The sequence below is a fragment of the Ailuropoda melanoleuca genome, chromosome X (assembly GCF_002007445.2).
Source record: "Ailuropoda melanoleuca isolate Jingjing chromosome X, ASM200744v2, whole genome shotgun sequence".
In the NCBI taxonomy this organism is placed as follows: domain Eukaryota; kingdom Metazoa; phylum Chordata; class Mammalia; order Carnivora; family Ursidae; genus Ailuropoda; species Ailuropoda melanoleuca.
The window spans coordinates 96,546,264-96,559,676 of NC_048238.1; the positions used below are offsets into that span (position 1 = coordinate 96,546,264).

The 13,413-nt window shown below is 44.1% G+C and overlaps 1 protein-coding gene across 2 annotated transcripts in view; it reads left to right on the top strand.

The window, feature by feature from the left end:
* The first annotated feature begins 2,122 nt into the window (after window positions 1-2,122).
* Window positions 2,123-13,413, top strand: part of HPRT1 (hypoxanthine phosphoribosyltransferase 1) — a 39,650-nt gene continuing 28,359 nt past the window's right edge. The window contains exon 1 of one of the 2 annotated variants that reach the window (XM_034649917.1): window positions 2,123-2,303. In XM_034649917.1, coding sequence (XP_034505808.1) covers window positions 2,277-2,303 — 27 coding nt within the window. In that variant the 5' untranslated portion in view covers window positions 2,123-2,276. The remainder of the gene's footprint in view (window positions 2,304-13,413) is intronic. The other variant, XM_034649916.1, reaches the window with a different exon arrangement.

Here is a 13,413-nt window from a genome sequence, read left to right on the forward strand (position 1 = left end):
AATGACAGGATTAAAATAATAGTACTGTTTGTCTTACAATCACCAGGCTATCACTGTTTATTTCAAACCTCTGTGAGAATACAAGAGTATGTGCTACCACAGGGGTGGGAGAAAGATACTGCAAGTCACAGACAAGCCCGGAAGGGGTTGTACCTAATTTAGAAACAAACGCGGAGGGTGGGGGGTGCCTGGTGGCTCAGCTGGCCCGACTCTTGATCTTGGCTCAGGTCTTGATCTCAGTGTCTTGAGTTCAAGCCACACGTTGGGCTCCAGGCCGGGCTCGGCGTGGAGCTTGCTTAACGATAAAAAAACAAAGAAACAAAAGTAGCTGAGTCCACATGTGCTGGGGGCCCAGTGTATACACTGGAAGTGCTCTGAATTAACTCCTGGTGGAACACAATGTTTGCTAAAAGGAGAAGTAATAAAAACGTGCTGATAATGGGGCGCCTGGGTGGCACAGCGGTTAAGCGTCTGCTTTTGGCTCAGGGCGTGATCCTGGAGTTATGGGATCGAGCCCCACATCGGGCTCCTCCGCTATGAGCCTGCTTCTTCCTCTCCCACTCCCCCTGCTTGTGTTCCCTCTCTCGCTGGCTGTCTCTATCTTTGTCGAATAAATGAATAAAAATCTTAAAAAAAAAAACGTGCTGATAATGAACCTCAAAGTCTATATCCAAGAGAAATACATTCATGTGTTTATGGACAAAATATGTATAAAATGTTCATAGCAGCACTATTTGCAATAAACCAAACCTAGAAACTGCCCAAATGTCCATCAATAGGAGATTAGGTAAGAGGTCTTAGATGCTAGAAGGATAAATAGAGTGAAGAATTGTTTTAAGACAAAAATATGGAACACACTGCATTGGTATTAACATTTTTTGAAGCAAGGGCTATACTAGGCACTCTTGCATTGTTTTGTTTAATCCCCGCCATGCCCTATGATGGAGATATTATCTTCATTTGACATATAAGGAAACTGAGGCACACGGAGGTCAAGAATCCCGCTCAAGGTATAACCCTGGTTAGTGGTGAATTCGGGATTTAAACTCAGATCTTTGTCAATCCAAAGCCCACATGTACCTTTTCCATTATAGTCTTATCGCTCCACGATAGATAGGGGCGGAGAAACTCGGACACTATGGCGTTCACACACTCATACACGCTAAAATTGTAACTGCTACTATTTCTTGAGCACCTACAGCAAGGCAAGTAGTATGCTAGGTGCTTTACATAAATGATTTTTACAATTCTCGTAATAACCCTTCACAGCAAGAATTATTTTCATTTTTTTGAGGAAGTCTCAGAGGAGGTCAATAACTTGCCCAGTTTCATAATCTCTTACCATCACATATCCCTCAGTGGCCCTAATAGAGAACACCTACAATGTGGGGGCACTGTGGTGGGGGCGGGAGCTGTAGGAACGTCAGGAATGGCACAACCGTTTATTGGCTTAACTGACCTTATGTGAGACTAGAGGAAGATCCCCCGCCCAGTTCCATGCAGAGAGTGGTGGAGGCAAAAATAAAGATCGGTAATAGCAAGTTCCCATTTACTGATTAGATACTGTGCCATCTCTATACGTATGCACACACAGACACCACGTCTAATCCTCCCAACGATCCTGTTAATATCCTCCCTTTACTGAGACGAAAAGAGAGGCTCAGTGAGTCTGATTCGCACAAGGTCACACAGCAGTTAGGTGTCCGCCGCCGGATTTGTACCCTGACCTACCGACTCTAGGGCTCTAGGTCTCAACTCGCACACGCAGTTAAAGTGTTTTGGTAGAATTGGGCCACTAGTCGGGAAAACGGAATCTGCAATGCGGTTCAAGGTCTCAGGAAGGGGAGGCCGGGCGAGATAATCGCGTGGTGACTGCAAACGGAAGAGCCGGCGCCCAGTTTAGGGCCACTAGGAAGAACCGAGGCGGCGGCAGGTTTGGGAAATCGGGGGCCCTCCGGCTGGGAGACGCAGGGAAAGCGGGACACAGGCTGCGCCCGAGAAGTCACGCTTCTTCCGGAGGAAAATTCCCACCTCTGGAGCGTGGAAACCCGCAGGCGCCGGCCCAGGCGTCCGGGCGGAGCCGGGCGGGACCGGGGCGGGGCTGGGGCGGGGCTTGTTCTGCCTCCGCTCCCGCGGCGGCCTAGAGCGCAACAGCGAGCACAGCTCTCGGCCTTCCCGCGTGTCGCCACCTCCTGCGGAACCTCCGCCTCCCGAGCTGCGCCGCCGGCTTCCTCCTTTCCAGGCTGCCGTCAGCCCGCGCGCCCGCCGGCTCCGTCATGGCGACCCGCAGCTCCAGCGTGGTGGTGAGCAGCTTGGCCCTCCGGGCCGTGGCCGTGGCGGCGGCGGGCGGCCGGCGAGGCGCGCGGCCCGCAGTGCGGCCGCCGGGCCGGGGTGGCCCGGGGAAGCCCGGAGGGGTGGGGGGCGGCCGCCGCGTCCCGGCTCGGGCTGTACGTCAGGCGGGACGGCGTGGGGGACGGCTGGCGAGGTGCGGGCTGGGTGCCCCTGGACGGCCCTGGCAAGGAGGGCCGCGTGAGGGAGGAGAGGGTGGAAATGGCGTTTTGGTTGACTTGTGCCTCTGGGAAGCGTGCTGTGGGGAATGGGCCGCGTGGGCCAGTTCGGGAATGATCTGGCGCGCCGCGGGTCGGTGGGGGGGGGGGCTGGAGGGCTTTCTCCGGAGAGGCCCTTCTCTAAACCGGGGGTATGCTGCCCGGGTCCTCAGGGTTCCGGTGTGGAGGGCCCAGGCACGGGAACGACCACATGGGAGGGCACGCGGGGACTGGCATTTGTACCTAGTTCCGCAAATACCATAATGACTGTGCGAATGCGCATTGCCTGATGGACTCCTCACTGCAGCCTTGGTAGCGGTAACCATGCCTACAATTTTACACACGAGGAAACTAGTGAGACGATATTAGGTAATTTTCCCACGGCCCAGAGGTAGCCAGGCCTCGAATTCAGATATGCCTCCACCTGGATCCTACGCTCTTTGATCCTGCAGGGACAAAAAAAATGCGAATCTGGTCCTTACCTTCAAGGACATTCATACCATCATCAGCCTCCCGTATCCTGTCTCCAACCTCATTGGTGCTTTTTGTTTCTCGAACAAGCTAAGCTGCATTCGCCTCCCACCTTTCGGATCACGCTTGCTAAAATGGCCAGCGCCCCTCCCAAACAGTTACATGCCTTAGTCTGCTGCATCATCGTCGTCGTCGTCATCGTATTTTCACAATTACCTATTACCTGTTGATTGTGTCTCCCACTAAATGATAAACTTTATGAGGTGAGGCATCACCCTAACCCCAGCACATAGTACAGTGCCTGGCACGTAAGGAATTATCAATAATGGTTTGTTGAATTAATTAATAATTAGCCACTTGAACCCTAAAAAAGGAAGGATTCTGTTGATATGAGGCACTATGGCTTAAGGTAAAGACCAATGTTCTTGATGGAGTCTGGCCTGGAATCCTGCTTGGTTGGGATGTTTACCAGCTGTGTGGCCTTGGGTAACTTACTTCACCTTTCTGGGCTTAGGTGTCCTTAATGTATTCTTGAGGTGCTATTGAAAAGATTGTAAGACTGTCCACAGTCTAACTGACTGAACAACCTTTCTGTGGTCCTTGACTGGGAATAGTAATAACTATCATTGTGTTTACCTATATAGTCCTATTTAGTCCTCAAAACAACCCTGTAACAATAGCATGATTATTTTTTAAAAGATTTATTTATTTGAAAGAGAGAAAGAGAATCCTCAAACAGACTCCCTGCTGAGCACGGAGCCTGATGTGGGTGGGGCTCCATCCGAGTACCCCGAGGTCAATTAGCATGATTATTACCATTTTACAGAGGAGGAATCTTTGAAGCCCCTGAGAGGTTACCTCACACCATACCCACATGACACAGTTACTAAGAGGAACTCAAACCTAGGTCTCTCTCCAGAGCCCGCTCTTAAAGCGGTACACTAATAGTAGGTACTCAAAAAATGGTGGGGGCTGTTGTTTTTATTCAGTTGCTGAGGAAGTTAGAGACTTTCAGCTTTGGGGTATGATGCCCCGCCCCAGCATGCAGTGAATTATTATTGCTAGAACTGGCTGTTACTTTTGTTTGAACATTAAGATCTTCATTGTGTTTGCAATGTTTGCAAATTCCTGTTCCTTTTATTTCCTTCCCAGAAATTGTCTGCATGTTAGTAATAACAAACACTCACATAGTGCTTACTATGTGAGGGCTTTTGGAGTTTTCCTTTAGTTTTCTTGTAGTTCATGAGGTAGTAACTGGGCCTTGTCATGTGAGGAGAGGCTAAAGATGCACTCGTGTAGCCTTCTTTCTTTCTGTAGTTTTTTTTTTTTAAGATTTTATTTATTTATTTGACAGAGAGAGAGACAGCCAGCGAGAGAGGGAACACAAGCAGGGGAGTGGGAGAGGAAGAAGCAGGCTCCCAACAGAGGAGCCTGATGTGGGGCTCGATCCCAGAACGCTGGGATCACGCCCTGAGCCGAAGGCAGACGCTTAAGGACCGAGCCACCCAGGCGCCCCTCTTTGTGTAGTTTTATCCTGTGTGGATTCAGTAAGATTCACATGCTGTGAGAGTGTCAACCACCTTTGTTAATATCAATAGTGAGATTCCATTGTTACTGTGCCACCAAATTACTAACATTTAGAATAATTTGCTACTGATAAGAATTCATACACACTTTAAATTGCTATGGACCTACTCTAACAGTGTGCTTCTGATAATTGATAGGTATATATATTTTTGTCCAGAATGAGCATGGCTATTATTCCACTGTGCATACTAATGAAAGATCATAGTGTAGGGTAAATTCATGTACTTGCACATGTAGTAGTTTTGGGCCAACTTACCTGGGAGTAGCTAATAATTTACCCCTGGGTTGAATAGTCAAGAAAGCTGATTTTAGGGGTGCCTGGATGACTAAGTCAGTTGAGCGTCCAACTCCTGATTTCTGCTCAGGTCATGATCTCAGGGTCCTGGGATCAAGCCCGGCATCAGGCTCCCCACTCAGTGGGGGAGTCTGGGAATTGATTCTCTCTCCCTTTCTTCCCTCCCCTAAAATAAATTTAAAAATCTTTAAAAAAGAATCCTGATTTTAATTCTTATAATCCTTACATTCTTATAAACCTTTTAATTCTTTAACCCTCAGAAGGGAGGGCAAGCAATTTATATATGTAATTTATCTGTAAGACTATATAAAGTTGGAAGATGAACATACTTACTGCTAGCTTAAATTATTTTCACATTAAGAATTATGTGCATCAGTGACTCATAATTTTAGTTTTGTGATACCCTGGGTTATCACAAATTATCCCAAGGGGGTGGCACAGCCTCTGCTTTGGTGTTTTTTAAGAATTTTAATATTTTTTTCAAGTTTTTTGAGAATTTTATTTTATCTTATTTTTTTAAAGATTTTATTTATTTATTCGACAGAGATAGAGACAGCCAGCGAGAGAGGGAACACAAGCAGGGGAGTGGGAGAGGAAGAAGCAGGCTCACAGTGGAGGAGCCTGATGTGGGGCTCTATCCCATAACGCCGGGATCACGCCCTGAGCCGAAGGCAGACGCTAAACCGCTGTGCCACCCAGGCGCCCCCTTTTTAAGAATTTTAAAGTGTCTGAATATAAAAGGTACAAATATGCTACCTAGCAATTTCTGCCCATTTTAGAAGCTTGGAATTGTTGTTGATTGCTAGGAATAAAATAAAATGTATTTTATCTATTGTGCATCTTCTAATTCACATTTTAAGCTCATTTTAAGACTCACTTGCATTTGGTCTTGTCTGGACCCCTGAACATTGCTGTATTTTGACCACAAAGAGACTTAAGCAATCATAGTCACAGATGATGAGTTGATGTTGCTAGTGTTACCTTAGGTTGAGTTAATTTCCTTGCCTGCTGTAATTTTAGATAATATATTTTTGTAATTAGAAATTTTATGTGTAAGCCACAAATTTCCCTGTAAAAATCATTATCACAGATGAGACACACATAATTATTAAGAATTTGTGATGCCAGTTTTACTGGGAAGTAAAATTATTTTGGTAATCTGTGATAGCAAAAGTATTGACTATGATTCTAGACAAATGGTAGATGCTAATGTTACATTTTCCAGTAACCTTACATAGTAATGAAAGAACCGTGTAGAGTTTACCATTAACAAGTATATTACAGATAGGCTAGAATTTGAGAGCTGTGTTCTAAAGCTGAGGAGATGCAGTCAGATTTCTGAACTGTCTGAGTACATGGTAAGTGACTCAGAGCTGTGAGTGACCTGTTCTTTGATTTCCAGTTCAGCCAGTAATGGCCGTAGTGGGAACGGTGGATCTGGAGACAAACCATTTTCATCTGTTTACCGCTTCCTGTGCTCACTTCTGGTGGCACATATACCAGCATTGGTTACCACGACTTGCCCCTCCAAAGCGCTCCCCAAAGATTTTTGGGTTGGGCTCTCCCCAGAGCCATCTAGAACAATCTTTGTGATCTTCCTTAGCCATTTTATGTCAACTTCTTGTTATGGACTGACTAATAGCCACTCCTGCCCAAATTCATACGTTGAAACCCTAACTGCCAGTGTGTGGTATTTGGTGATGGGGCGTTTGGGAGGTAATGAGGAGTAGATGAGGTCATGAGGTTGGGTCCCTGGTCTTTTAAGAAAAGACACCAAAGAGCACCCTCCCCCACGCTCCACTGTGCACGTAGCTAGGAGAAAGCAGCTGCCTACAAGCCAAGAGGAGAGGCCTCAGAATGAAACCTGCTTTGCCGGCATCTTGATCTTGGACTTCCCAGCCTCCCAGCCTCCAGAACTGTAAGAAATAAATTACTGCTGTTGAAGGCCCCCAGGCAGTGGTGTTCCGGTATGGCAGCTTCAGCAGACGAATACAGTTGTTTCAGAAGGTGTCGGTCACCGGGTTCTTAGACATGCAACACCACGTCACCAACAATAGTAAAACAGATGTGATTTACATTCATACAGAAATGTTACACATTCGTAATCAGCTATTGCCTAGTTGATGCAGAGGCTGTGCTAATTCAGTATCAGAGACGTGCCAGTGGACTTGACTCAATTTGCAGCCTAGGCAACAGAATATAATGACTGAGCTCGAAACTGCTTAGGGGGAGTCATTGGTGCTGGCTTCTGGGTTTGCCTGTAGTGCGTATGTAACTGCTTTTGATAACCACAGGTTTGTGGGCTTGTCAAATTCGATTCAGGTACAAATGACCAGCTTTATTGTGCTGTACAGTGTGTGTGTGTGTGTGTGCGCACGCGTGCGTGCATGTATGTCTTTTCTACTAGATGATCAGCTCTTTGAGGGCTCTAAATTTAAAATCATCTTTCTATCACCCTACAAAATTTATTGCACAGTGCCTTAATGTGGGTGTTAAATGCATTTTTATGTAATTTAATAAACTGCGATCCTTTCCTATCAAAGCAGCCACTGGATTGTTAAGTAATCCGTATCAGATGAGGGTAATAGCAGATATTAACCAGTATCAGATGGGGTTCCTAAGGGCTAATGAGGTGAAAGGCCACCAGGTATATTTCTGTCTTGTGGAGATTGAGGTTATTGGACCTGTTTAATGTGCAGCTTTGGTGTTGGGATGATTAAAACAAGTTCCTGTTCATTGAGTTGTATCTTATTTCTTACCAGTGATCCAGGTGCAAGTGAGGCTTCTGAGAATCTGAGTGCTCTTCTAAACTCCCACAATACTTCACCTATTTCTTTTTCATAGAACCTTACCACCGTCTTATGGTTATTCGTGTACATGTCACGTCTTCTATACTGTAAGCTCTTCGGGAGTAGCTATGTCAGATTTATCTAATCCTCTAGTATGCACAACATAGTAGGCTCTCACTAAATATTTGAGTATTAGTAATAAGAATACAGGTTCTGGATAAGGTCATCACCATTTTAAAATTAGTATTCTAATAATTGGTCATTATACATGGATTTAAAAGACTTGGACTTTTCATTAAATGTAAAATTGGGAAAAGTGATGTTGGTGCCTTGTCATCATTTAAATAAATTGCTCTGTATTTAACTTTATATTTGAAGTATCTATAAGTAGCCATAATAGCATAACAAACCCTCATATATCCATTGCCCGGTTCTGACAACAGACTACCTGTGGCCAGGCATATATTTCTTAAATTATGACCCCCATAAATATACCCCATTTATTTATAGTGAATTATAACACACTTGTGAATTCATGCCTAAAGTACCTCGCAGTGCAAGGTGTGTGTGTGTGTGTGTGTGTGTAAAGCGATTGAAGTTAAGTGAAGATACAGAAAAAACTCAGGAGAGGGGTCCCGAGAGGGTTGCCTACAAGCGCCTTTAGGGTTGGTCTTTTATAGAAAGCTAACCGGGGAACTTAAATCCTTTTAACATCTCTTTTGCTAACACCTTCTGTGGCTTACTTCCTTTTTAGGGGCTGGTTAGTTTTTGTTGGTCACAGGTGATTATTGTAAAGACACCCGCCTCACACGACCCATCCCGCAGGCCTAGGGCAGGGTAGTCAGATTTGTCCCCTTATCTCTGGTTTTCCCACACCTCCACATTTTTGGGATGTCTGTGAGCCTGATCACTTAGCCCCCATCTATCTCTCCCTGCCAAGCCCCCCCCCCGCCTGCCCCTTACTCATTACTCCCCCTGGATTAGTAACCCTAACTGCCATTAGGGAATGGGACAATGATCGCTCTGGCTGCTTCCTGCTGAAACGGGGCAGTGGGCTGTGTGGCAGTTGGACTCTATCCAGGGGTTGGTCCAGGGGCTTGTAGTATGGCTCCAGGGAGTCATGATGGGCAGCAAACGGTACATGCATCAGCAGCTGGAAAAGGATGAACATGAAAGGGGATCCCTCCTACACTGTTGGTGGGAATGCAAGCTGGTGCAGCCACTCTGGAAAGCAGTATGGAGGTTCCTCACAAAGTTGAAAATAGAGCTGCCCTACGACCCAGCAATTGTACTACTGGATATTTACCCCAAAGATACAAATGTAGTGATCCGAAGGGGCACCTGCACCCCACTGTTCATAGCAGCAATGTCCGCAATAGCCAAACTATGGAAAGAGCCCAGATGTCCATCAACAGATGAATGGATAAAGAAGATGAGGTGTACACACACACACACACACACACACACACACACACACACTGGAATATTATGCAGCCATCAAAAATGAAATCTTGAATTCTGCCTCAACGTGGATGGGACTGGAGGGTATTATGCTAAGTGAAGTAAGTCAGTGAGAAAAACAGCTATCACATGATCTCGCTGATATGTGCAATTTGAGAAACAAGGCAGAGGATCATAGGGGAAGAGAGGAAGAAATGAAACAAGACAAAACCAGAGAGGGAGACAAACCATTAGAAACTCTTAATCTCAGGAAGCAAACCGAGGGTTGCTGGAGGGGAGGGGGGTGGGGAATGGGGTGGCTGGGTGATGGACATTGGGGAGGGTATGTGTTGTGACTGCTGTGCATTGTGTAAGACTGATGACTCACAGACCTGTACCGCTTAAACAAATAATACATTATATGTTAATAATAAAAAAAAACTACAAAGGAAAATTTCAATAAAGGTTCATTTGACAACCAAAAAAAAGTATTACGCCCCAAATTATGATCACATACCTTAGATAAGATCCCCCATTACCAATTGTGTCAAATAGATCAGTGGATATCTTGATCTTAATTGATCACAAATGTCCCCTATTAATTGAGACACCTTCAAGCAATGCAAGTTTTAAGAATTTTTCTTTTTGCCTTTTGGGAAGAGTTATATTAACCTGTTTTTTTATGCTTGAAAGAACAAATCAACCCTTTTTAAAAATTTTATTTAGACTTTTTAAATTTTAATTCCAGTATAGGGGCGCCTGGGTGGCTCAGTAGGTTAAGTGTCTGCCTTCAGCTCGGGTCATGTTCCCGGAGTCCTGGGACTGAGCCTGACATCCGGCTCCCTGGTTAGTGGGGAGCCTGCTTCTCCCTCTGCCCCTCCCCCCACTCATGCTCTCTCACTGGCATGCTCTCTCTCAAATAAATAAAAATCTTAAAAAAAATTCCAGTATAGTTAACATAGTGTTATATTAGTATCAGGTGCACAATATAGTGATTCAGCAATTCTGTACACGAGCCAGTGCTCATCACCGTAAGTGTACTCTCAATCCCCATCACCTGTTTCACCCGTGCTCCCTCCCACCTCCCTCCCCTCTGGTAACCAGTTTGTTCTCTATAGTAAACAGTCTGTTTCTTGGTTTGTCTCTCTTTTTTCCTTTGTTTTCTTAAATTCCACATATGAGTGAAATCATATGACATTTGTCTTTCTCTGACTTATTTCACTTAGTATATACTCTCTGGATCCATCCATGTTGTTGCACATGGTAAGACTTCATTCTTTTTTTTTTTTAATTATGTTACATTAGTCACCATACAGGACATTCTTAGTTTTTGATGTAATGTTCCATGGTTCATTACTTGCGTATAACACCCAGTGCTCCATGCAATACGTGCCCTCCTTACTACCCATCACCGGCCTATCACATTCCCTTACCCCCCTCCCCTCTGAAGCCCTCAGTTTGTTTCCCAGAGTCCACAGTCTGTCATGGTTCATTCCCCCTTCTGTTTACCCCCACTTCATTCTTCCCTTCCTTCTCCTACTGATCTTCCTATTTCTTATGTTCCATAAATGAGTGAAACAGATTTCATTCTTTTTTATGGCTGAATAATATTCCATTGTGTATATATACACATCTTCTTCATCTGTTCATCTGCTGCTTCCATAATTTGGCTATTATAAACAAACCTGCTGTAAACATAGGGGTGCGTGTATCCCTTTGAATTAGTGTTTTATATTTTTTGGGTAAGTACCCAGTGGTATGATAATTAGATAATAGAGTAGTCCTATTTTTAACTTTTTGAGGACCCTCCGTACTGTTTTCCACCGTGGCTGCAGCAGTTTGCATTCCCACCAACAGTGCAAGAGGGATCCTTTTTCTCTACAACCTTGCCAATACTTGTTGTTTCTTGTATTGTTGATTGTAGCCATTCTGACAGGTGTGAGGTGGTATCTCGTTGTAATTTTGACTTGCATTTCCCTGATGATCAGCAATGGTGAGCATCTTTTCATGTGTCCTTTGGCCATTTCTATGTCTTCTTTGGAGAAATGTCTGTTCGTGTCTTCTGCCCATTTTTAAATTGGATTATTTGGTTTTTGGGTGTTGAGTTTGATAAGTTCTTTATATATTTTGGATACTATCCTTTATTGGACATGTCATTTGCACATATCTTCTCCTGTTCGGTAGGTTGTCTTTTAGTTTTGCTGATTGTTTCCTTTGCTGAGCAGAAGCTTTTTATTTTGATGTACTCCCAATAGTTTATTTTCGCTTTTCCTTCCCTTGCCTCAGGACACATAACTAGAAAAATGCTGCTATGGCCGATGTTAATTATTGCCTGTGCTCTCTTCTAGGATTTTTATGGTTTCAGGTCTCACATTTAGGTCTTCAATACATTTTGACTTTATTTTTGTGAATGGTGTAGGAAAGTGGTCCAGTTTCATTCTTTTGCGTGTTGCTGTCTAGTTTTCCCAACACCATTTGTTGAAGACACTGTCTTTTTCCCATTGGATGTCCTTTCCTGCTTTGTTGAAGATTAATTGACCTATAATTGTGCGTTGGTTTCTGGGCTTTCTGTCCTGTTCCGTTGATCTGTCTATCTCTGTGCCAGTGCCGTACTGTTTTATTTCTACAGCTTCACAGTATAATTTGAAATCTGGACTTGTGATACCGCGAGCGTTTTTTTCTTTTTTTTTTTCTTTTCTTTTTTGAGGGGAGGGAGGGACAGAGGGAGAGAGAGATCTTAAGTAGGCTGCACACCCAGCATGGAGCCCCATGTGGGGCTCAGTCTCACAACCCTGAGATCATGACCTAAGCCAAAATCAAGAGACAGATGCTTAACTGACTGAGCCACCCAGGCGCCCCTGTTTTTCTTTTTCAAGATTATTTTGGCTCTTCGGGGTCTTCAGTGGTTCCATACAGATTTTAGGATTATTTGTTCTGGTTCTGTGAAACATGCTGTTTGTATTTCGATAGGGATTGCATTAAATCTGTACGTTGCATTGGACATTTTAACAATATGTGTTCTTCCAATCCATGAGCATGGACTGTCTTTCCGTTTGTTTGTATTGTCTTCAGTTTCTTTCATCATTGTTTTATGGTTTTCCGAGTACAGACCTTTTCACCTCCTTGGTTAAGGTTATTCCTAGGTATTTTATTATTTTTGGTGCACTTTTAAATGGGATTGCTTTCTTAATTTCTCTTTCTGTTGCTTCATTATTAGTGTATAAAAATGCAGTGGATTTCTGTACATTGATTTTGTATCCTGCAACCTTAACTAAAGGTAAGGTCAGTTCTAGTTGTTTTTTGGTGGAGTTTTTATCGTGTCATCTGCAGATAATGAAGGTTTTACTTCTTCCTTACCAATTTGGATCCTTTTATTCCTTTTTCTTGTCTGGTTGCTGTGGCTAAGACTCCAGTGGCAAGAGTGGATGTTGTACTTCGTCAAATGCTTTGTTTGCATCTGTTGGAATTATCATATGGTTTTTATCCTTTTCTTACTGATGCGATCTATTACATTGCTTTGCAAATATTGAACCACTGTTGCATCCCAGGAATAATCTTGCCTGATCGTGGTGAATGATTTCTTTAATGTATTGTTGGATTTGGTTTGCTAATATTTTGTTGGGACTTTTTGCATATATGTTCATCAGAGATACTGGCCCGTAGTTCTCTTTTTATGTAGTCTCTTTGTCTGGTTTTGGTATCCGGGTGATGCCGGCCTCATAGAATGAATTTGGGTTTTCCTTCCTCGTCTATTTTTTGGAATAGTTTGAGAAAAATAGGTATTAACTCTTCTTTAAGTGTTTGGTAGAATTCACCTGTGAAGGCATCTGGGCCTAGACTTTGTTGGGAGTTTTTTGGTTACTGGTTCAATTTCATTGCTGATCATCGGTCTGTTCAAATTTTCTATTACTTCCTGATGAGTTTTGGGAGGTTATAGGTATCTAGAAATTTATCCATTTCTTCTAGGTTGTCCAATTTTTTGGCACAGAATGTTTCATAATACTCTCTTATAATCACAAGTCACCCTCCCCCACCTTTTTTTAAAGTAGGCTTCATGCTGGGTGGGGCTTGAACTCATGACCTTGAGATCAAGAGGGGCTTGAACTCAACAACCTGAGCTGAGGTCAAGGGTTGGATACTTAGGAGCGCCTGAGTGGCTCAGTCGGTTAAGTGTCTGCCTTTGGCTCGGGTCATGATCTCAGGGTCCTGGGATTGAGCCCCACGTCGGGCTCCATGCTCAACAGGGAGTCTGCTTCTCCCTCTCCCTCTGCCTGCTGCTCCCCCT